At 41.5% G+C, this 26,188-nt stretch overlaps 1 protein-coding gene across 1 annotated transcript; it reads left to right on the top strand.

Annotated features, from left to right (window-relative positions):
• Window positions 1-816: 816 nt before the first annotated feature.
• Window positions 817-6,895, top strand: LOC134469403 (desmin-like). The gene is made up of 9 exons (XM_063223629.1): window positions 817-967; window positions 1,379-1,519; window positions 2,372-2,491; window positions 2,667-2,762; window positions 3,243-3,356; window positions 3,839-3,949; window positions 4,313-4,423; window positions 4,810-4,934; window positions 6,550-6,895. The coding sequence occupies exons 1-9, from the start codon at window positions 824-826 to the stop codon at window positions 6,656-6,658; spliced, it is 1,071 nt and encodes a 356-aa protein (XP_063079699.1). The 5' UTR covers window positions 817-823; the 3' UTR covers window positions 6,659-6,895.
• The last annotated feature ends 19,293 nt before the right edge of the window (window positions 6,896-26,188 follow it).

Here is a 26,188-nt window from a genome sequence, read left to right as displayed (position 1 = left end):
AGTCATTTAAATAACCTTTCTTCCCCATTATGATGTTCGGTTTGAACTGCATCAGATCATCTCAACCATGTCTACATGAACAAATGCATTGAGTTGCACCATGTGATTGGCTGATCAGAAATTTGCCTCAATGAGCAGTTGTGAAAGGTGTTCCTAATGTAGTGGCCGATGAGTGTATATGATAATGGGCTTTGCGCTTGTCCTTCGATCAGGGGCCAAGACTCTCCGGTGCTCACCCCACTATTTTTAACCTTCTTCGCGGGAGGCTGTGAGATGACTGATGGGGGGAACTCTGGCTCTCCTGCAGTATTGAGGTACAAGATTCCTCCATGCTTGCGCGCCCGATTGGCTGGGCGATCATGTGACAATTGTGGTCTGGTGCGAGTATATAAAGGGCTCTGTGGAGAGACAACGGCAGTGTAATCCTCGAACAGCACTGAACACAAGAGCGACTAACCCCAGGGAGTCATCATGAGTCATAGCCAGGAAAGGATCTCCTCCTACCGCTCGGGCAGCTTCAAGCGTAATGCTGCCGTGGGGCGCAGGTGCGCATCTGACAATGTGCTCTCTTTATATTGGTGCCAACATGAGATATGTATCCTAGAATGTATGCTATTTGAAAAAAAAAAATTGTATGACACAAGTCGTCACTAGCCAAATACTGACTTTTGAGTTTATAATTTTCACAACCAGATCAACAGTGGGAAAAGAAAAATATATTGTGTTTTATACTCTTTACTGAATAGAGATATAAACCAGCTTAGCCTATAGTGAGTGAGTGACCCAATTGCTGTGTGCTCTTCACCACAGAAGCGGTGCCATCATGAGCATGAGCCTGTGCGTAAGCGGTGCCACTGGGGAACTGGATGCGGCGTCCGCAGAGAACCAGGCCTTCCTGGACACCCGCACCTTGGAGAAGCAGGAGATGATCACCCTTAACGACCGTCTGACCAAGTACATTGAGAAGGTGAGGCGAGCAACACACTACACCCCAACACTGTTTCTCTCAACTTACCACTTTCATTCCCTTCCACCCTTCCATCTCTATAACCCATTCACGCCTAAGGCACCTGCAAAAAAGGGTGGTGAATGCCTGAGACCTTTTAAAGAAAAGCTGCCATCAGCCTATAAAAACCTAAATATCTCAGCTTCTGAAGCACATAAAACTAAGCACTAAGTTGCATTTACACGCTAAAACCCTCATCTGTCATTAGAATGTGTTAATTCATCTCAAACAAACAGATTTTTAATAAAGCTGTCTCAAATCTCATGAGGCTAAATGTTGTGTAACGCAGCTCCAGGCGCCAGGGCCAATGTTGCGCAATGCAACATCAGGCATCAATGGGATAATGTGTGTGTGTGTGTGTGTGTGTAACAGGTGCGCTCCCTGGAGTCTCAGAACAGGAGTCTGGAGGCGGAGATCGAAGCGCTGCACCGCGGTCCCTCAGGCCTGTGCATGGTATACGAAGAACGAATGAGGGAGATGAGGAGGGTGGCTGATGAGATGATGGCTCAGAGGGTGAGTGAGAGTGCTTGGCTATTGCAACTGGAAGTCTACTGTGCAGCTTGATCTGGTGATTGCTGCTGAAAACGCCATGGGACACACATGTACAGTATATTAACCAGAAATATTCTACCATAGTATATACTGTGTAACCCATGCATTCTTACATGGATGATCCTGTGATCACTGGTTGATTGAAGATATATTACTTCGTAGAGGGTAGCATTAGCATGTACTAACTAACAGTGCAACTAACAGTGAAGGTTCATTATTCCGGTACATCAACGCAGCTCGCCGGATTGGATGCATTGTGTCGCTGTGTTGCTACTACAGCTCGAGTGGCCCAGGAGTTATATACAGGAAGTATATTCATCAAGATTTCTAGGCGTATTTATCATATAACAAATCAACTGCCCCTAAATTACAGCACAATGTGTTCTTACCAACCTCAGGATGTTTATTTTCCACACACAGCTTGCCCTGGCGTTATGGTTGAAATAGAACATAATCATTTGAACCAAGCCACCATCAGCGCATGCATCATAGTTTTTTGTAATCTACATTTTGTAAATCCAAAAGTTTGATAGCTGTCAACAATCTACTTGTAAGGAGAGAAATACACCCTTGTGATGACCACAGGTATCATGTGACATCTTCATGTGCTCTACTGGGTCATTGGATAACGCAGTACGGCTGCCGTGGGAAAATTTTGATTAATTTGAAGCGAGCCCAACTTTTTGACGTGCCCCAGGTCCCTCACTCGCTGTGCCGGAATCCCAACATGCTTTGCGAGCGCGGCGACAATGATCGACTGACACAACACAGTTTCAGTAATTAACAGTGTATTGAATGTTCTCTTCCCTGCAGGACCTGGCGGTTGCTGCTAAGGATGCCATGGGTGTCCAGGTGGGGATGCTGAAGGCCAGGTACAGTGAGGCTCTGGAGGCCCACGAGAAGGCTGAGGCGGAAATCAAAGCTGTCCGCCCCGTAAGTTGGAAGAAAAACCAACAACAGCGTTTAAACATATAAACCAGATGGACAGTAAGGCCTTCCGCCCTGCAAGTCAAAACCAATAGTACTGTACAGGGTAATGGTAACGTAAAGTATGAGCCAGATGGACAGATCTCTGGTGACTGTGTGTTTGTGACTTTGTTCCCCACAGGATGTGGATGCTGCTACTGCTGGCCGCATCGCCCTGGAGAAACTGCTGGATAACCTGGAGCACCAACTGGAGTTCCTGCAGAGGGTCCACAAGCAGGTGTTGCACACACACAAACAAAGAAGCATGCACACTCCCCCCCACACACACACAAACTCTTTTTTAAAAGTATGTTTTGGGGGATTTTTGGGCCTTTACTATGACAGGAGACAGGAAATGAGCTGGAGAGAGACATAGGGTAGGGCTGGGAACGGCCGGACTTGAACCGGGGTCCCCATGGGCATGCAAGTTCTGATCTCACCACCCCCACCTACCTACTGGAAGTACCTCTACACTGCCTGGGTTAGTGAAGATGACAATGTAAGGTGGATTTCATACAGTAGCTCATGTGGAATTGTCTCCTGTGGAGCGACATGCCGCACTGTGCTAGTTTGCTAGCTAGGCTATGCCCTCCAAGTAACACAACACCTTCCCTACTCATTTCTTGTCTCTCTGGCTGCCCTCTCTGGTTAACACAAGTTTAAAACCCCCAAAAATGTACAATGTATCAAAGACGAAAGTTTGTCTCCCTTCACACAGGAAATCAACGAGCTAATGGCTCAAATCTACAGCTGGGTGGCTAAGGGGAATATGGCATTTGCTGTGTCCCACGTCGGCTCTACAAGCAAGTACATGGCGGCCCAGAAGTTACAGGTACAGTAGCCTTACGCTCCGCCAGCACCACAGACTAGCAGCGCTACAGGAATTACAACAATCCCCTAACAATGGAGCTACACACATCTCCTACAAATTGAGACACTAAAGATTTTACAAGGATACAGACTTAATGTTGAATTTTCAAATTCTAAATTTAAAATGGAATAAAAAATCAGTCAATAAATGAGCTCATGAGGTTGGCTGCTTAGCATCTTGCTCCTCCTCACAACACTAATATTTGTAAACGAAAAGCCTACTGTATACACAATAGCTAGAATCGCTCAATAAATGTTGCGATATCTGATTGGACGAACCACACCGGGAAGGATGTCAGTTTACATCATCCCTCTCTCTCATGTCATATTGTTTAATTCCGAATTCATGCCAAGTGAACAGTTTAATATTTAAGTGTTGTGTTAAGTTCACATGAAAAGCTAAAATAATGGGGATGTCATTTGATATTTTTGATTTCTCGGCAGGAAATGGATGCATCGTACAAGACTCAATTCCAGGACATATCGCAGACATCAACGAGACACTTGGAATCTATCAGCAGCGCCAGAGAGGAGATCAGGGGGCTGAAGACAGAGGTGAGACAGGGCTCTCAACACATACCTTCTCTTTAAAGGTGCACTGTGTAATATTTTATGTACATTATTTCCAGAATACATGCTGCCCCTTCAAAAATGTTACCTTCATCATTAATATTTAGCACCACCATCAAATTTTTAGTATTCGTTATGCAAAATGGCACTTTTCATCTCATCTGCAATTGTTGTATTTATTTATCAAAATAGCACAAGATATAGACAAATGTTTAAGCCTAAACCATCTTCAGCCTCTACCGGTACTTGGTCCCCTCCTACACTGTGTGTGTGTGTGTGTGTGTGTGTGTGTGTGTGTGTGTGTGTGTGTGTGTGTGTGTGTGTGTGTGTGTGTGTGTGTGTGTTTAGATTCGTAGTAAGGAGGGGGAGATGAATAGGCTGATGACCAGGAGCGAGGTTCTGGAGGCAAAGCTGCGTGATGCTGCCGAACGCTACAGGAACGAGGAAGAGACTCTCCAGGTAAGCTCCACCCCCTAGGGTCACCACGGCAACCACCAGCACAGATGGTGCTAGGAACCGTATTGCCAAACTATTGGAGGAGAGATAGTCGATGGTGCTAGTAACACTATTAAACTTTTCCCCCTCCACAAGAAAAAGCAAAATGGTAAAATAAAACATATGTAGAATAAACAAGCTTCACATTTGGATTTAGAATGTGAATAGTCTGGCCATATTATACTAGAAGTATGTGTTATACAAGGACATTATGATTCATATTAATAATCTTTCTTTTACTTTCCACAACATGCCACAATTTTATGATTACATGCTAATTACTTGTATCTTGTACTTATAGCTTCCATTTGGCAACTTTGAAATAAATGAGCTTTCTTTGTGTCCTCCAGGCCAAAATTGATACTTTCAATCAGGAGCTGAGTGCCATCAAGAGCAAGATCACAGTGACGCTGAAGGAATACCAGGACCTCCTGAATGTTAAGAAGTCCTTGGAGATGGAGATCACAACCTACAGGTCAGACATGTCTCCATGCCCTCCTTGTAACCTCATGCTACTGTTACGATGAATGACTTGTAGGTCTGCATGGGCAATCCACAGTAGATGTTGAAGAGGTCTATTTTTGGTTTGAGTTTGCTGAGATTACAAATACTGAATACTTGTATTTGGTTTACAGCAGTGGCGGCTGGTAGTCTGTCAAACAGGGGAGGCTGTTCAATTACAATATGTCCAGAACGCAAAAAGGGGTCAATTTTGACACACATCTTACATTGGTCCTGAGCCACATATGGCCTCACACACTAAAGGACTCTTGTTGAAACATATTTGTTAATCATTAATCATTATCCCCCTTGTAGCCTATTCATAGGGACATTTTTTTATTATTATTATTATTATTATTATTATTATTATTATTATTATCATCATTATCATTAGGCCTACCTCCGCCACATAATGATGTGATTAGGTTTGCCTTTGTTGTCTTTGTTCATTACTGGGTGCACAGCTTAACTACCACTAGAGGATGGAAAATCTTTAATTATTTAGCAGACATTGCCAACACAGTAGAAAATAAGAACTTGCCACTCACAAGACTTGGCAGTTAACCAGTTGATCAGACACCAAGAAAGCTCAAAACAAACGATAATTTTTCTTTACCTTTTTCACCAAGTCAATATTAGGCAGTGCTCTGCTCTGCTCCTTGATATTCATTTTCTCCTCATAAGGACGACTGGAATTCGCCAGAATTTAATCCACAATGCTTGGCATTTTGCATAGCTCTCTAGCTTTCTTGCAAGCTAGCCCTAACGAAAAGTAGGCAAGTTAACCTCAACTTTTGAATTGGGAGATTAAAAAGGATAAGGACTAATAATGCCACTATTAAGACTTTATTCGCAACACTAGGTTTACAAGAATATGTACACAAAACTGGAGTACACCGCAATGAATAGCTTCCCCACTGGTTACCACGACGAAACTTCTCAGTCAAATTAATAACATACCGTATCCGCATTTCCAAATGAAATCAACTACTGTAGCCTACTGACACGGGGTTCACCCAATCACAAGTCGGAGCTTCAGTCTCCGGTACCTCCCCCCTCCTCTCTCTTCTCCATTCACTCCCAGTGAGGCTCAGTCTCAAAATCAAAAAAAAATTCACGGCAATAGCCAATGACCGTTTAGCATTTTGCCATTGAAAAAGCGTACAATCCCACATGCCATTGAAGTCCATTGAGACTCGACTCGCTTGAGTTGTTATGAGCGAAAAAAAAACTTGTGCGAGCCTCTGATCTAATCTTATTACAGATTGGTTTCATCTCTAAGTTGAGCACATGCATTTTCTATGGAGCTGGGTCTGAAATAACAATGTTATTAAGGCATGTAAAGCATTAGTTTACATTCTACTCGTGATTTTGGACAGGAGGCTGCGCCTCCCTTGTACTCAAAGAGGAATCGCCTCTGGTTTACAGACATAGTTGGTAACTGACCACATTTCTGCTGTCAATGTGAAACACAACACTCTGATTCAGACAATGTACTAAAGTACGTAACACATTCATTTTCACACTGAATGAAAACGAAGGCCATACTCTTACTGTATATTTGTTCTTGTATCTACTGTGTCCTGCAGGAAACTGGTCGAGGGTGAGGACAGCCGCATGAACAGCATGGTGAGCTGCTTGCCCCTCAAGGGCAGCGCTGGCATGATGGCAGGTGGCATGATGGCCATAATGGCATAATGTCATGATCCAGAGTGACACACAGGAACGAACCTTCAGAATGTCTGGAGCTGTTACCGATGACGACCTTTGAGGAACATACAAGTTACAAGTTAAAGACGAGCAGGAAAACTCTTAATACCTCTACCTGCTACAGAAACTGCCTGTATAAGAATGCCACATAGGCAGAACTGGCCTTTTTAGCAGGCACATTCAAATCAAAATGGGTTAAACTAGACCTGCTTTCCTTCTCTCCTCCTGTGGCACACCAAGCAAACAAATAAACAAACCTGTGAGTGAAAATCCTGTCTCCTGTTCTAATTTATCAGAAAATAATGACTACAAGCAGTGTGTGAAAAGAATATCGGATTCATGCCAAATGGGTTGTATCTAGATGTGAAACTACTATCCACCTTATTATCATTCATTCATTCATTCATTCATTCATTCATTCATTCATTCGATAAGGACAATGCACATTAATCAATACATCAGCTAACCATCAATATAAACATGCCGAGTTAGCATCATCACTACATTTTATCCATTGTCCTACGGCAGATACCCATAATAAAACAAATAATAAAGCAAAAAATATATTATGGCAGAAGACATTTTGCCCACACATCCCCATCACAAACATCAACTACATGCCAAGTACAAAATCTAAAACCATGTTCATACTAAAGAGTAATGGGAACAGATCTGGTCTGGTTTGTTTTCAGCCACTGTTTAAAGGTACACTGTGTGAGATTTTTAGTTGTTTATTTCCAGAATTCATGCTACCCATTCACTAATGTAACCTTTTTCATGAATACTTACCACCACCATCAAATTCTAAGTATTCATTATGACAGGAAAAATAGCACTTTTCATACATGAAAAAGGGGATCTTCTCCATGGTCCGCCATGTTGAATTTCCAGAAATACCCATTTTTAACTGAAAAAAAAGGTAACACTTCCAAATAAGGGGCCATAATTAACAGTAAAGTAGCTACAACCTAATACTTAAGTAAGGGTTAATAATCATTACTTAATGCCACATTAGACACATATTAATTGTTATTAATGCATTAGTAAGCAGTTACTTAACTATTAGATAACTATTACCTTGTGTTACAAGTTAATAGCATATTATTATTTAACTAATAGATAAGTAAGGGCACAGTTAATAGTTAAGTAGCTATCAGGTCATACTTAACTAAGGATCAAAACTAACACTTACTTAATACAAAAGCAAGGCATAACTAATGGTTAATTAATACATAAATATTGGGTTTTGGGACCCTTATATTAGAGTTGGCTGAGGATAACTAATGGTTAACTAATAGATAGATATTGGTGTTTGGGACCCTTATATTAGAGTTGGCTGCGGATAACTAATGGTTAATTAATCGATAGATATTGGTGTTTGGGACCCTTATAATAGAGTTGGCTGAGCATACCTAATAGTTAAGTAATTAATCTACTGTGACATTTAGTTTTCACTCGTTCAAATCACTTTAATAGTGGCAACAGGAGCCATTATATAGCAAGGATTGGACGTACACTTCTCAATGATGGTGGGATGATGAGATGTAATTACCTCCGCCAGGAGGTTATGTGATCACCTGACTCTCTGTGTTGTCTGTGTTCGTTCGTTCCCTGCTATTTTTTTTTCCTGTTTGTTCGTTCGTTCGTTCCCTGCTATTTCACTGCCTGCCACAAGGTGCGCGCGAGCTCCCAAGCACAGAGCACTGGCGTGCCTGCGCTTCTCTCAGCAACAGGGAGGAACCTTTGCCTCCGCCTCCAGCTCCAACGCCAAGTGCATTTCATAATGTTGCTCAGCCGCAGAAACAATCCTGTCAAATTAATTACCACCGCTGCCAAAAATATGGAATTTGTGATTGTGTTGGCCTTTATTTTTATCATTGCTGTTGCGAGATGGACAGTGACCACTCCCGCAGATAGTTTAGGTTGGCAATTCTGTCGAATTAATTACGTTGTCAAAAATATGGAATATGTGATCGTGTAAGTTCACAATGCTGTTGTGGACTGTGACTTGGGTTCACAATGCTGTCGAATTTATTAGGCTCCCTTGCCAAAATAAGAATGTACGTTCACAATTCTGGTAAAATTCATTCCATCCCCTTAGCTACATTTAAAGTGAACCCCAAGTTGTTTGCGAGTTTCCTGGTGAACCAGAAGCTATGTGTTGACGCCCAGGGGGCTGGGCTACACAAACTACAGGCTACTGGTTCACCAGGAAAGTTTGCGAGATGGACAGGGATCACAATGCCCGACAGGATGCATAATGGCCGAGCACCGGCGAATATTCCACACGGATTTGCCTGCGCCATTGTAAGCAGTAGAACTAGCCTTGCCTACGGAATTGGCTGGGACTGTCTCCTTTGACGCCAGCTCCAAAACCAACCTAAAAAGTTGCTCATCAGCAGGCAGCCTATAGGCTACACCCTCATTGAAGTTAACAAGCAATCCTGTTAATTACCGCTGCCTAAAATGTGTGTGAAGTGGTCGTGGAAGTGCACTGTTGCGAGATGGACAGTGACCACCGCAGATCATTTTGGTTGACAATTAGGTAGCCTACCATCGCCAAAAATATGGAATTTGTGGCTGTGTAAGTTCACAATGCTGGTCAAATGCATTACACCCCCTTCACTGAATTTAAAGTTGCGAGATGGACCTCAAAGCGCAACAGCAATGTAGGCCTACGTGAACTGATTAACAACGGTGAATAGTGATTTCCCATGAGGAATACGGAGAGGAAAATGCACTTCAGCCGACAGCGCCAAGACCAACCAGTGACCCATGACAATAATGCATACCATCATAGGCCTAACCCTTCTTTGGTTGTTTAGTGCTGTTGGTCAAAATCATTACATTCCCTTCACTAATTAGGCTGCAGTTCTAGCGCGTGATTACAAGCGTTCAAGTAGGTTGATTTTTTACCTTTTGCGCATAAGGCTAGATTAGGTTAATAGGGCCTACGATTGCTATAACCTAATAGCCTAAAACATTCGCCATGAGTCTGAGAGGGATGTTTAAATTGACAACGATATTTGCTTTTAATTTGTCATGAGGCTTAAAGCTATCACTCTATAGCCTATTTAGAGAAGTTCACAAGCACCTTAATTACAAACAACCTTCATTACAAAAAGCACAGGCTATTGCATTTTGGTCGACGTTCATCAACATCAAAAAACATGTGTAAACATATTAGCTCCAAGAAGAGCAGTGCATGATGGGTACGCAATCTATAGACAACAATAATTCGGTATTATTTAATCATTAGATATGCCTTACTTTTGTATTAAGTAAGTGTTAATTAAGGTCCTTAGTTAAGTATGACCTAATAGCTACTTAACTATTAACTGTACCCTTACTTATCTATTAGTTAAATAATGATATGCTATGAACTTGAGACACATGGTAATAGTTATTTAATAGTTAAGTAACTGCTTACTAATGTTTAACATGTGAATTAATAACAATTTATATGTGTCTAATGTGGCATTAAGTAGTGATTATTAACTGTTACTAAAGTATTAGGTTATAGCTAATTTGCTGTTAATTATGTTAATTATAATTATATATATGGCCCCTTACCATGTGTCTCAAGTTAATAGCATATAATTATTTAACTAATAGATACGTAAGGGTACAGTTAATAGTTAAGTAGCTATTAGGTCATACTTAACTAAGGACCTTAATTAACACTTACTTAATACAAAAGTAAGGCATATCTAATGATTAAATAATACCGAATTATTGTTGTCTATAGATTGCGTACCCATCATGCACTGCTGTTCTTGGAGCTAATATTCTCAAACATTAACCTAATTATCACAAAGGAATGGTTTAGTTTCGCTTCAAAACTATTACTCTTCATAATGTTCTGCATTTATTGTAGGGTTTTTACCGTTAAAACGAATAAGTGGTACATGAAAAAATTACATCACATCACCCCACAATCATTGAGAAGTGTACGTCCAATCCTTGCTATATAATGGCTCCTGTTGCCACTATTACAGTGATTTGAACGAGTGAAAACTTGATGTCACAGTAGATTAAATACTTGACTATTAGGTATGCTCAGCCAACTCTATTATAAGGGTCCCAAACACCAATATCTATCGATTAATTAACCATTAGTTATCCGCAGCCAACTCTAATATAAGGGTCCCAAATATCAATATCTATCTATTAATTAACCATTAGTTATCCTCAACCAACTCTAATATAAGGGTCCCAAAACCCAATATTTATGTATTAATTAACCATTAGTTATGCCTTGCTTTTGTATTAAGTAAGTGTTCATTTTGGTCCTTAGTTAAGTATGACCTGATAGCTACTTAACTATTAACTGTGCCCTTACTTATCTATTAGTTAAATAATAATATGCTATTAACTTGTAACACAAAGTAATAGTTATCTAATAGTTACGTAACTGCTTACTAATGTTCAACATATGCATTAATAACAATTAATATGTGTCTAATGTGGCATTACTTAAGTATTAGGTTGTAGCTACTTTACTGTTAATTTTGGCCCCTTATTTGGAAGTGTTACCAAAAAAAATGACTGTACTTGGACCATACTAGAAAATATTAGTTAGTTACTTAGTAAACTTTCAAAATATCAAATTTGGCAATTGACAACCCTGTTTCAATGAGCAGCATAGTTGCAGTAGGCCTACCTTTTTTGACCATTTCCTGCACAGTGTACCTAAGGGATTTCTGTTGAGACTACAAGCCTTTTCCCCCACCCTTTCAACCCCGCTCATAGGGGGTTGGACCTAAAGCACAGGCTATTGCATTTTGGTCGACGTTCATCAACATCAAAAAACACGTGTATTTTGTATGACGTTCAGGGTCTGTTTCTAGGTTGTTTTGATGTCGTTGGGGGAGGGGGATATAGAAGGGGATGCGCAGTGGAAACGTTTGGGATTCGGTTACACGAACGGTTAGACTTTCTAATCCTCCTTTCTCTTTATATTATATTGAATGGCAAACTTCCTCAACTTTCTCAAAACAAAAGTTAAACAAATCACACACTCATATATGAGCACAGTAGTATCAACATCCTTGGCGGAGGTCTGCACACTCTGGGTGCTTTTCTAGTTTTTTCATGTACCACTTATTAAATTTAATGGTAAAAACCCTACAATAAATGCAGAACATTATGAAGAGTAATAGTTTTGAAGCAAAACTAAACCATTCCTTTGTGATAATTAGGTTAATGTTTGAGAATATTAGCTCCAAGAAGAGCAGTGCATGATGGGTACGCAATCTATAGACAACAATAATTCGGTATTATTTAATCATTAGATATGCCTTACTTTTGTATTAAGTAAGTGTTAATTAAGGTCCTTAGTTAAGTATGACCTAATAGCTACTTAACTATTAACTGTACCCTTACTTATCTATTAGTTAAATAATGATATGCTATGAACTTGAGACACATGGTAATAGTTATTTAATAGTTAAGTAACTGCTTACTAATGTTTAACATGTGAATTAATAACAATTTATATGTGTCTAATGTGGCATTAAGTAGTGATTATTAACTGTTACTAAAGTATTAGGTTATAGCTAATTTGCTGTTAATTATGTTAATTATAATTATATATATGGCCCCTTACCATGTGTCTCAAGTTAATAGCATATAATTATTTAACTAATAGATACGTAAGGGTACAGTTAATAGTTAAGTAGCTATTAGGTCATACTTAACTAAGGACCTTAATTAACACTTACTTAATACAAAAGTAAGGCATATCTAATGATTAAATAATACCGAATTATTGTTGTCTATAGATTGCGTACCCATCATGCACTGCTGTTCTTGGAGCTAATATTCTCAAACATTAACCTAATTATCACAAAGGAATGGTTTAGTTTCGCTTCAAAACTATTACTCTTCATAATGTTCTGCATTTATTGTAGGGTTTTTACCGTTAAAACGAATAAGTGGTACATGAAAAAATTACATCACATCACCCCACAATCATTGAGAAGTGTACGTCCAATCCTTGCTATATAATGGCTCCTGTTGCCACTATTACAGTGATTTGAACGAGTGAAAACTTGATGTCACAGTAGATTAAATACTTGACTATTAGGTATGCTCAGCCAACTCTATTATAAGGGTCCCAAACACCAATATCTATCGATTAATTAACCATTAGTTATCCGCAGCCAACTCTAATATAAGGGTCCCAAATATCAATATCTATCTATTAATTAACCATTAGTTATCCTCAACCAACTCTAATATAAGGGTCCCAAAACCCAATATTTATGTATTAATTAACCATTAGTTATGCCTTGCTTTTGTATTAAGTAAGTGTTCATTTTGGTCCTTAGTTAAGTATGACCTGATAGCTACTTAACTATTAACTGTGCCCTTACTTATCTATTAGTTAAATAATAATATGCTATTAACTTGTAACACAAAGTAATAGTTATCTAATAGTTACGTAACTGCTTACTAATGTTCAACATATGCATTAATAACAATTAATATGTGTCTAATGTGGCATTACTTAAGTATTAGGTTGTAGCTACTTTACTGTTAATTTTGGCCCCTTATTTGGAAGTGTTACCAAAAAAAATGACTGTACTTGGACCATACTAGAAAATATTAGTTAGTTACTTAGTAAACTTTCAAAATATCAAATTTGGCAATTGACAACCCTGTTTCAATGAGCAGCATAGTTGCAGTAGGCCTACCTTTTTTGACCATTTCCTGCACAGTGTACCTAAGGGATTTCTGTTGAGACTACAAGCCTTTTCCCCCACCCTTTCAACCCCGCTCATAGGGGGTTGGACCTAATGCTCTAACAGACCTATCACAGATCAGTGTCCCAGTGCTTTTGAAATCACTGGCATTGAGGCTCCAGTAAGCAGTGTTGCCAGATTGGGCTGTTTCCGGCCCAATTGGGCTGCTTGGGATGGCCGTCTGCGGGTAAAAATGGCATTTTGCAGGAAAACTCCCCCAATCTTTCCCATAGACATCCATAGAATTGGGCGGGATTTAGTAGCCTGGTTCACACCAGACGGTGTGTGTGTAGCTCTGCTCCGCCAGGGGGCGCCAAAGCTACACACACACCGTCTGGTGTGAACCAGGCTAGGGATTTAGTGCTTCCAGGCAGGTTTTGAGCATTTTTTTTGGCTGGAAATCATCAGCCTCACCTGGCAACACTGCCAGTAAGTCACTGGCATAGAAGCTGGAGCACACTGCAGCTTAGTTTTCAAGACTTTATTTTGTGCACACAATGTTTCGGTGTTGCTACACCTTCTTCAGAGTCAAATGATAGCAAGAGAGAGACACACATTTCAAGACTTGACATTCACAGGTGACCCCACTTGGTTTGGCTAAATTGGTCTCATCTCATTGCAGGTAACCCAAATAGCACTACTGCCGCACTTGTAAGCATGGATAATAAAGAAGAAAAACTTCAGGATTAAACAAGCGCTTTGGCAAAAGGGGACCGTGGAGTGAAATGGCGTAGAACTAAATTCAGCTAAATGGTGTTGTCCATTAGAGGAACACAGTCCTGGAATACACTGCCAGCTCATATCAGACACACGTGTGACAACATCAACACCTTCAAAATGGCCCTTACAGTGGCTGAAAACAAACCAGACCAGACCTGTTCCATTACTCTTCAGTATGAACATGGTTTTAGTTTTTGTACTACTGCATGTAGTTGATGTTTGTGATGTGTGGGCATAATGTCTTCTACCAGGCTAAGCTACGTATTTTTTGCTTTATTAGTTGTTTTATTATGGGTAGCCCACATTTAGGCCTGGTGTTAAGCGAGCACGAGGTTCGGCGAGCCCTCAGCAGCATTAACCCTCACAAAGCACCAGGACCAGACAGGGTCCCTGGGAAGGTCCTAAAGCACTGTGCAGGCCAACTAAGCGCAGTCCTTACCTGCATATTTAACATCTCCCTAGAACAAACTGCAGTCCCCACTTGTCTGAAAACCAGTACCATCGTTCCTGTTCCCAAGCAGGCGGCCATCAAGTCTCTCAATGACTACCGCCCTGTAGCGCTAACACCTATTGTGATGAAATGCTTTGAAAGACCATCCCCCCACCATCCCTCGACTCGCATCAATTTGCCTACAGGGCGAATAGATCTACAGAGGATGGCATTTCATTGGCCATTCACACTGCCCTCTCACACCTGGAGAAACCAAACAGCTATGTGCGGATGCTGTTCATCGACTACAGCTCTGCTTTTAACACCATTCCCCCTATCAAGCTGGCCACTAAACTGTACAACCTCTGCTTCAGTCCCCAGGTCTACAGATGGATACTGGACTTCCTCAGTAACAGACCTCAGTCTGTACGCGTGGGCAAACATCACTCAAGACCCATCACCCTAAATACAGGCGTGCCGCAGGGATGTGTGTTGAGCCCTTATTTGTACTCCCTCTTCACTCATGACTGTGTTCCTAATAGAGATGTACAGGATCCAAGATCCGGTTCCGGATCCGGCAGGATAATAGGGTTTTTCAGATCCGGTAGGATCCCACGCAGTGGATCCGGTATCCGGCAGGATTCTAAAAATCAGGATCCGGTGCATCTCTAGTTCCTAAGCACAGTACAAACACCATCATTAAATTTGCTGACGACACAACCGTGATTGGCCTGATCTCTGACAACAACGAGATGGCCTACAGAGAGGAGGTGGAGCAGCTGGCACACTGGAGCCAAGACAACAAGCTGGCCCTGAACTCCAAGAAAACAAAGGAGGTGATCTTGGACTTCAGGCGGTGTGGCCAGGGCAACCACTACCACCAACCCATCAACATCGGAGGGGAGCTAGTGGAGGTAGTACAGAGCTTCAGATTCCTGGGTGTGCACATCAGCCAGGACTTGTCATGGAGCGCCAACACCTCTGCAATAGCTAAAGAGGGATTCCAAAGGCTATATTTCCTGCGGACTCTAAAGCTACCACGAGATCTGCTCACTAACTTCTACAGGTGTACGATTGAATCAGTGATTACATACAGCATTACATCTTGGTACACCAGCTGCACACACGACAACAAGAAGATGTTACAGCACATTATTAAAACAGCAAAGAGAATCATTGGTTGCCAACTACCCACTCTTGAGGAGATCCACCATACACGCTGCACAAACACAGCATTAAACATACTTAAAGACCACACACACCCTGGTCACAGGCTCTTCACCATGCTACCATCTGGCAGGCGCTTTAGGACTCTGCGTGCCCGCACTACGAGAATGAAGGACAGTTTCTATCCTACTGCCATTAGACTTCTGAACTCAATACGTCACCTGCTCCCCCCCTCCCCCTCAATATTTCAGGACTTTATACTGTGAGATGCATATGGACTTTTAAATATTATTTATTATACGGTTAATATATACTGTATTTTGTGGGCATTTGTGAGTTGTTTCCAAACAGAAACTCACTGTATTTATATAGTGAAAATAAAAGCACATGATAGTATCTAGGTTTACTAATAATTAATATTTAAGACCAGTTCCAGTGCAATAGTTGAAATTCAGAAATGCAAGGTTTATTAACTTGAGAGAGGGGGAGAGGAGACCATTAGGCCCCAAAGGCCTATCCACAGGCCTCCTCACCCCCTCTCCCTGAATAGGTGTTAACAGGACAGGTAAAGCAGAAGAAGGAGCAAGAAGGGCAGAACAAAGCCAGTGCCTGGATTTAAAACACCCTCCACAGGAAGTGAGGTCACATGGAATGATGTCACATACAATGATAGTTTTAGCCAATAGCAATGGATAGGCAATTTCAAATCAGCAGTTTGGGGGAAGGGAAGTTCAGTACATCCTGATGCCATAGAAAAAGGGAGCTTTTATTTGGCATCTCAATGTCTAAAAGTGTTATTCAAACACGCATCAAACAATACATGGACATTGAAATGTTATGTGTGATTGGGGGCAATATTCCGATTCATTCAAAGCACTCTACTCTCTACTCTGAAATGAATGAATGAAAAATGAATGAAATTTAGTGATTATGCTAACTCCGGCATGTTTATATTGATTTTTAGCTGATGTATTGATTAATGTGCATTGTCCTTTATCGAATGAATGAATGAATGAATGAATGATAATAAGGTGGATAGTGGTTTCACACTTACAAACCCCACCTCCATAGAAGTTGGGACAAAAGAAAACATATCAGCCATCAAAACTGATTACATTTTTTGTTTTGGGGGATATTCATGAATATATAAAAAAACAACACGTCTCAAAAGAGTTGGGACATTGACAAGAAAAGGCAGCAAATGTCGAGGAAGACTAAAAACAAAACAAAAGACAACACTTAACAGTTAAATACATTAACCGATGAGATGATTTCATATAAAAAGCAGCGTTAACTCCTGTCTTGGACATGATTTCAACAGCTTAAATGGTGGGTGTATTCCTTGTCATGTTTTGCAATGTTTTCCTTTCTGTAGTGCTTAAAGTGTGACAGGTCTTGATTAAAAGCCCACCAATTTTATCACCTGCTGGTCCTTATGATGGAGTTAAACAGTTAAAACATAGTATAGAATGCAATTGTCGCAGGTCATGAGGCGCTAGTCGCTGACACGATAGACCTTAGTTTTACCCCTGAAGAGCAACTCACAGACACCAAACAAGCACAAGACAAGGGATTGCAGTACCAAGTTCAGGTTTTTATTAAAGGGTTAAAACGGGGGTGGAACGGGCTGGCTTCACTGGGCTGGGCCAGAACGGCAGGCGGGGCTGGTTTCACTGAGCGGCGCTGGCCTGGAGCGGGCTGGCTTCACTGGGCTGGGCCGGAACGGCAGGCGGGGCTGATTTCGTGATTCACTGAATGCTGGGAGAGCAGGGAGGACAAATTCTACTGGACAGAGTCAGACTGGTTGGGGGCAGACTTGACACCACTGTACCTCTTCTCTTGGGGGCTTAGTATCACAGGCGGAGGACAGTCACACACAGCACTGCAAGCGTGTCCTGTTAACACAGTAAGCGAGGTTATAAGGCAAATAGTCCGGCAGCCAAAAGCCAAATATCAGCCGAACCCAGTTTCGTCTGATAAAGTTTTTTTCTTTGCAGTTTGTGGTTGCCGAAGGTGTACCTATTAAGATTCCAGACGATGCCCGGTGATATCCCTTGAGCATTTTCAGATATTGAGCCTTTTATGCTTGATGTGCTGCAGCCATAGATTACAACAGTCTTTGGCTCCCAATTCATGTTATGCTCACCAAATACCCTATACCATACTTATTTTGTGTTTGTTTACATGGTGGGATGTGTATAAGAACAGGTGGTGAGGTATGGACAGCAGTGGGGGTGGGGTCATGCATGTTTGGGGGCGGGGCATTCACCCAAAAAGCCTGATTTTCCAAGTCGGAGACACAAAGGCCAACATTTCGCCAAACGTGGCTTTATATCTCATAGTGGGTTGTTTGGTTTTGCTGTTTGTAGTTGTCCAACACTTACCCATCAGGATAAGAGTGGGTGATGTGCCAATTTCAGATATTAACCCTTTCATGTTGATTTCGCTGCAGCCATAGCCCACAAGCTTTTGACAGCTTCATAACTGCACTATGATTAACCATAGAGCATTCTGGGTGGTAGGCCTGCCACATCAAAGTGGAGAAAGTGTCCTTGTACCAAATAAATTTTAGACAATTACATAACTAGCTGTTTGTCAAGCAGAAATATGTAACATTTAGGCGAATATTGGTGGTGTCAGCTTAGACATACCCAGAAAGGATTACCGGTACTAATTCAACACAGAATTTCACCATTTCATACATTGCTATTTACTCTTCCTGTGCTGTTGTAACACAAAATAAAAATTGTAAGTAATTAGTACATAATTTTTGGCTGATTATTTGTTTGCCTATAAAGTACATAATTTCAGTGGTGGTCGTATTAACATGGAAAGAGATAAAATTAAAAATGTAAATCCACAAAATGACATTGTAATTGACCTTTTACCAGCCCATGCCATATCAAGGTGTGACACTGTGGCATCCTATTTTGGTATTGGTAAAGGCTCTGTTATCAAGACCCTAAAAGCTGGATATCACTTGACATCAATTGGTTATGTGCTGGCACCATTCCAACAACTTTCCAGTGAGGCCACTAACTTTGTGTCGGCATGTTATGGCATTCCAGACAGTATCAGCATGTCACATACAAGGTTGGTGGTATGGGGAAAAAAGAATGGGAAAGGTCATTTATCTTCACCTAACCTGGCTGCTCTTCCACCAACAACAGAGACATTTCTTGAGAATGTGATAAGGGCTCATTTTCAAGCAATATTGTGGAGGACATTGGTTCACACTCCACCTGAACTATCTCCTGAAGCATTTGGATGGAAGAAAGACCCATGCAACAAAGCACTGATACCAATAAGTGTTCCAGAAAAGGTCAAAGTGGCACCAGACTACATTTTACAGATGATCAGATGTGGTTGCAAGAGTAAAAGCCCCTGCAATTCTAAGAAATATAGCTATGCTGTAAACAGTGTGCCTTGCACCATTTTCTGTGCATGTTTTCGGCTGGGATGCTGCCGAACCAATGTTGTGTGAGCTTTACTGTGTGTGTGTGTGTGTGTGTGTGTGTGTGTGTGTGTGTGTGTGTGTGTGTGTGTGTGTGTGTGTGTGTGTGTGTGTGTGTGTGTGTGTGTGGTATAATGTAGGCTATAGGTGTTTTAGGTGTTAAGGACTCTGTATGTTGTATAGGTGTAGACAGGTCTTTCTGTGCAAATTTAAATGCATGTACATGTCTTATTTGATGGCTTCATGGACTTTTAAGTGATCATTTAATACCAGTGAGTATATACTGGATTGACTTAATTTTTTGACTCAACCGTATATATAATGTATAGCTGTTTTCCTATGTTTAGACCTCTCTCTCTCTCTCTCTCTCTCTCTCTCTCTCTCTCTCTCTCTCTGAGCGTGCGGTACTGTATGTTGCAGTGTATATAGGTCTTTCTGTGTAAATTTAAATGCATGTACAGATCTTATTTGAGGGCTTTATGGATTTAAGTGATCATTCAATACCAGTCTGGATACACTGGATGTATGTAATTTCTTTACTCATCTTTTGGAACAGCCAACGACTGCTCACCAGTTACCCCCACACTCTGTTGTTCTTTTTTTTTCTTTTATGTTGGCTATTTGTGGTAGGCTACCTACCGGCGATGTTGTCATGATGTGATGTTATGCAGGATCTCATAATGCACAATCCGTTCCATACTTTACAGTCTTATTCTAAGCAATGTTGTGAATGTTTTTACTGAGGCATTTGTTGATTTGTCATTCATGACCTGATTTATATAACTAAATGCATAAAAATAGGCCGAAATCACATTTTTCTAAGGTTATTAGCTGTATTTTCTCTGTACCTGGATAACAAAAGGAGATAGCCACAATTAACCACAGTAAATATTCTTGTATGTAGGATATTAACAAACTAAAAAAGGAATTTTGAAGCTGGCATTTTCAGGTGGTCAGATTCATTGCATCAAAATATAATGCAAATTAGTGCATATTTAATTAGATAATAGCCTAATTAGCATATTTAAACATAAAATATAGAAAACTTGTAATACATTTTTTTCTCCAATTCATACGAGTAATCATCTGATAAAGTTTCATATTGATATCTGCAAGTTAAAAAAAAAATACCCTACAGTGTCTCGTCTTTTTTGTGGGATTGCTGTTATGAAAGGGTTCATTATTACCCCATATTGGGTTTGTTTCAATAAGGGCAGTGGTAAGGCAGTCCAATGTGAATGTTTTTCAGGTAATATAAGCAATTTGGTACATTTTGTAACATTATTCACAGTAATATTAGGTGTCTTTAGTTTTTTGTCATAATTTGCATTTATGGGACAATAAAGGCTCAAAATCTGAAAATGCTCAAGTGATATCACCGGGCATCGTCTGAAATCTTGAAGACTTGCCTAAAATCTATCAGATAAAGCAAAAAAAAGAACTTTATCAAAGAAATCTGGGTTCAACCCCACGGCTCCCGGACTAAAATGAACTGGAAGCCACACCACACAGCCACACGCCCTTGGTCTCAGTCTTCGGTCTCTAATTTCCAGTCTCCTTGTTGGCGGCGCTAAGATCCTCCAGGGGTCCACGTTTATCACAGCAAGCACACAGCACAGCACAGCACAGCAGTTGGGTATTCACTTCAAGCACATAGAGAGTAGAAGAAAGCATCCACATGAAGGTGGCACACAACACACTATTTAAGGCTGCGACTCACGGTATCCCGGTAGATAGCGCTCCGTGGAAGGTGAATTAATTTCCTAGCTCTCAGATCCCCGGAGGGAGGATGGTAGGGTAGTCTCAACCAGCCATCACGTTCGGAGCGAGCTCACTCCTTCTTGGCAGTCACACGAGAGAAGAACACATTCATTAGATCGACAAAAACGCAGAGTCCAAAGCGTTGAAAGAAAACATGCAGCCCAGACCTCTTGATACTTGATACAACTTAGCTTATCGCTGCCTTCGCCCCGGTCCTTGAACTTCTCGTCCGTTGGCTCCACCGGTCTCTCCTCTTCGCCGCCGTCTACTGTTGGAACCTAGGGCAAATCCTTCCTCCCAAATAACCTCCAATCGTGATCCTCCATTCATTAGTGGCAATAACCGGCACTTGTAGCACACAGCTGACCCCCATTGCACTGTTACCTTCAATGGTGCAAAAATACGGAATCAAACCAAGATATCGCAAAACACGCCCACTCAATGCAAAAGCGTGTGCTCCACAGACATCCTATAATAAGACTACTGTAGATGCGCCATCCGCGTTCCCGTCATGCAAGTCGAACGTCCGCGCATGGCGGCCATGTTAGCGCAGCCTGCTGGCTCAACCAGTTGCAGTGAGTTTTTGGTGATCCATACTCTTCAGATGGCCATAATGCCCTCAAATTTACGTTGATTTTCAAAAGGCTTGGTTTGTTATACAGTATAAAAAATTCCGAACGTAAGTATTATGTTGATACTGCATAGTGATTAATATTCACGTTATATTATATTATATTACATTACATTATAATGTACATGGGCCTACAATCGTGTATAATATGGTTTAGTAGGCTTATTCAAGTAATTAAATAGATCCCATAAACAAATGCACAAAGCAGTCCCTCCAGGATTTTGCACTGGGATTTTGTGATTTTTGCGGTCAAAATGCCTGATTTTGTGGCGGCATTTTCTCATTTTTTGCAAAGATTTTGCGGCATTTTCTCATTTTTTGCAAAGATTTTGCATCCCTTTCTGGGTTTTTTTGGTAACTGAAAACCACAATCAGTCTAAGCAGGCTTAAGACAAAAGAGAGAGAGATTCAGAAACACACTTCCTATATAATAGAATAATAAAATATTGTCAAAAGCTGTCAGAGCGTCTTATTAGCCAGTGCGTCCAATGTGTAAAAAAAATCATGGCCGCGACACTCATGTCGATATTTTAGAACGACTTCGGGGGAAAACGGGACAGCGCGTTATGAAAAAATACTTGTGGGTATAGCCTACCACTAGGCCTAATGAAGAGCGTCGCGGGGTACAGTAGCCAGGCTGTATGCAAGCGTTACAATGTCACCTGTTGGAAGACGCGTCTCTCTCTCTCTCTCTCTCTCTCTCTCTCTCTCTCTCTCTCGTGCTCGTATTGCAAGCTGTTGCATATTATTTGCTTGATGCAAAGTTGTGATGGCATACACGCTCTCGTTGACATGGTTGTGTGCATGGTTGCATGGATTCGCAAGACTTTATTGCAATAACACAGTGAAAGCGTGGACTTGGACGTGGAAGTGAAAGCACTTCCTATCTCGGTGTCCTTGACTGAAACAAGTTGCAAAACTCCACACTTCCGAAACCTTTGCGATCGGCACTAGGCCTACAGTGATTGTTATCAGAAGGCTTGTGCCTACGCATAGACATAGACCCTGGCTTAAATTACAAACATTAGCGAACATTGAAAAAAGATCAGACAACGACCGTCGGGTAGCATGCTCATGAAAGCGACAGGGGAGAGTGGAGAAGTTCCGCAAAAATGTAGCCTAACGTAAGATGTTTGCTACTGTGCGACAGTACCGCCACTAGCCTATTTCATGACTGCATAGCCTACACTTCTTCGTCATGGATAAATGGGCAACAATACTTTTTCCACCCAGGATTGCACTGAAAAGTAGGCTACTGCTGTTAAAAAAAAAGGTCATGAGTGTGCAGCACCGACGCCTGCGTGTATGTGTGAGGGAGGGGAGGAGAGACGCGGAACAGCTGAGATGAGGGTCGCGACTTCCGAAATAGCAGGCAATTCTTTTTCAATGTTTCAGTGACATATTAACAAAAATGCTTCGTATTGGTTTTCGTCTCCGGTGGTATTGTAGTCACATTTTTATTTTTTGACGAAAATATAAATCAATAAACTCCACAGAATGTTGAAATTTTGCGGGAAAAATGCGGCTTTACAGGAATTACGCGGCATCGTGAAATTATGTGGAATATCATTGAATTTGCATGAATCCACGCGATCGCTGAATCGCGAAAAACTGGAGGGACTGACAAAGTATTCTTTTATATTTTGAGTAAAATAACAATTAAACGTTCCAAGGGGGGCTACATTCTGCTTTGGGTTCGACAGCTCCACCCTGTGTTCAAAATGAGTCATGACGCTTAGAATTAAATTGTTGTGATGCAATCGCTCTTCCAGTACCTCATCTGTCGCCTTTAATTTTATGCAAATGCGATTAATATATCCCTTCCATCAACGGTTAAAATGTGTATTTGCTCTTGGTCCATCTCTATTTTTTGACAAATAAATAAGTGGGAATCATACTGTATTACTCTCCTGTGGGTTTTACCTCAGTCTGCACTTAAGTTTTAAGGAGCCCTACTATTTATATACACGTGTCAATATTTCAGCGAAATAACAGCACACATATTTCAGCATCTCAACGTCTCAATTCTTCAGTTAACTTCAAGTCAAGTCAAGTCAAGTCAAGTAGGTTTTATTGTCAATTTCTTTACATGCACTGGTCATACAAAGAATTTGAAATTACATTTCTTGCTTTCCCATACAGACATAGACTAATCTAGGTAAGGACATAGACAGTATAGACATAGACAGTACTTATACATGGACTTAAGACAGTATGGACATAGACAGTGCTCATACAGACATTTAAAGTGCAAGACTGGACAACAGAAGACTTGTAGAGGACATACATTAAGAGGTATTTGTTGTGCTTTTGTGCTTTTCCTAAAAAAAAAAAAAAAAAAGTCCTTTATAGCGTTCTGACATGGTAATAGTAGCATTTTGAAGAAAAAAAAAAATATTAAAGAGGTCTGTCAAGTACACCAGCAGCAGTGTGTGTGTGTGTGTGTGTGTGTGTGTGTGTGTGTGTGTGTGTGTGTGTGTGTGTGTGTGTGTGTATGTGTGTGTATGTGTTTAGTGCAGGTAGAAGGTGCGGTGTGCGTCTTGTGTGTGTGTTCGTGTGTCTGTGTGTGTGTGTGTGTGTGTGTGTGTGTGTGTCAGTGTGTGTATGTTTGGGTTTAGTGCAGAAAGTGCAGTGTGCTTGTGTGTGTGTGTGTGTGTGTGTGTGTGCGTGTGTGCGTGTGCGTGTGCGTGTGCGTGTGCGTGTGTGTGTGTGTGTGTGTGTGTGTGTGTGTGTGTTTTGAGTTAGTGCAGGTTGAAAGTTCAGTCACAAGTATAGTAGTGCAGGTGGAATGTTCAGTCGCAGATATGGTGGTGGGGGATGGGGATGGGGGGGGGTTGTCAGTGGCCTTGCTGGCTAGAGGCTGACAGTGGAGGGAGAGTGGGTTGAGTGTTCAGCATCTTGATCGCTTGGTGCATTGTGCTGCTCGCCAGCCTGGTGGTACGGGAACGGAGGCGCCTGTACCTCTTTCCAGAGGGCAGGAGGCTGAACAGTTTGTGTGCAGGGTGGCTTGTGTCTTTGATGATCATCAGTGCTTTCCGGGTGAGGCGTGTGGTGTAAATGTCCTGCAGGGAGGGGAGTGGTACTCCAATGATCTTCTTCGCTGTGTTCACAACACGCTGGAGTGTCTTCCTGTTTTTCTCCGTGCAGCTTCCTCCCCACACTGTGATGCAGTTGGACACGACGGAGGCTCTGTGGAGAGTTTAGGCTGCGCTAATATGGCCGACCTCAGAGCCATACAGAGGGGAGAGTTACGCGATTGGAGGACCAGGAATTAAATTGCAGCCCCGCCTTTCAACGAGATAAGGTCGTGCCTAACCGCAGAAATACACCAGCGGCGATCTGAGCGAGTCGAGCGACGGAAGTAATTGACTTTGTATTGAGTCGCGCGACAAAAGCGATTCTGGAGACTAGAGCGATTTGCGCGACGAGCGCGACAGTTTGAAGTTGAAATCTTTTCAACTTTCTATGACGCGATTCGGCGACAAGCCGCGACAGCCAATGACTGTATAGAGGTCAGTGACCACAGCCAATGGGAATGCTTGAATGCTTTGCCTTCTGCCTGCCTTCTGCCTGCCTCTAGTCTCCTCAATCGCTCGTATTGCTTGCTGCTGCACTCTGTCGCTTGAATCGCATCGCTGCTGGTGTATTTCTGCGGTAAAGCGGCTGTCTTCCCATAGACTCAACATAGAACCACCACATTAACAGCCAAAAATAAGGACTAACGAACTATACTGCGGGGTAATCACCACAAATGTGTAAACTATCAACTGTCTCGGTGGTGATAATCACAACAGTTTTACCATCTGTGATGTTTATCTGAAGTTATTACTACGAACAGCAAGTCTTGTCATATTCCCTGCATTGCATCGCATTGCATTTGCTGTGTGCTACGCCCACTACTAGGCACTAACATTCGCAACGCTGAGCAGTACTGAGAAGCTAAAACAGCTAATTTTGCTAATGAGGAAGTCGGACCTAGCACACAGCGGAGATTGCCTGACTCTGTCCTCTGTATGGCTCTGGCCGACCTCTGCGGACGTGCTTGAAATACGTGATGACGTATCTAGTCTTCCTATATGATGTCTGTGATGTAAACACACCAGTCAAAGAAGATGGATCTAACAAGAAGCATCATTTTGTTTCATTTCCAGTATCCACTTGTCTAGTGAACGCCCCACAGACATCATACAGGAAGACTAGATACGTCATCGCGTATTTCAAGCATGTCCGCACATTGAGTGTATATAACACATATTTTTGTCATTAAAGTCATTGTGTAGGTTCATGACATTATGAAATATATATTGGATGTAGTCTCACTCAGATATTCAAATCACAGCTATTCAAAAATTGCCCATTTTAAGAATGCGTCATGTGTGCAAATGATGATTTAACTGCAAATGAGGGTTTAACATTCTCCTACATACTCTGAAGACATGGGAAACTGTCCTTTGCTTACAGAAGTCAGCAGAAGTTGCAGAAGTCAATTCTTTTTGAAAATAATAGACTCTTACACATCCTGTGCTACAGTGAAAATGGACCATCCAACTTGTGTTAGTGCTAACTTCAAAAGTCTGCCTCAATGATGGTATGGGGGATTTCAATCATA

This window comes from Engraulis encrasicolus, chromosome 18 (assembly GCF_034702125.1).
Source record: "Engraulis encrasicolus isolate BLACKSEA-1 chromosome 18, IST_EnEncr_1.0, whole genome shotgun sequence".
In the NCBI taxonomy this organism is placed as follows: Eukaryota; Metazoa; Chordata; class Actinopteri; order Clupeiformes; family Engraulidae; genus Engraulis; species Engraulis encrasicolus.
The sequence above is the reverse complement of the archived record's forward strand: the minus strand, read 5'-3'. Positions and strand labels throughout refer to the sequence as shown.

Coding starts and splice junctions, on each gene's coding strand:
- LOC134469403 (XM_063223629.1), top strand. CDS start 824: ATGAGCATGAGCCTGTGCGTAAGCGGTGCCACTGGGGAACTGGATGCG. Junction 2,492..2,666: donor AAATCAAAGCTGTCCGCCCC/GTAAGTTGGAAG, acceptor TGTTCCCCACAG/GATGTGGATGCTGCTACTGC. Junction 3,950..4,312: donor TCAGGGGGCTGAAGACAGAG/GTGAGACAGGGC, acceptor GTGTGTGTTTAG/ATTCGTAGTAAGGAGGGGGA.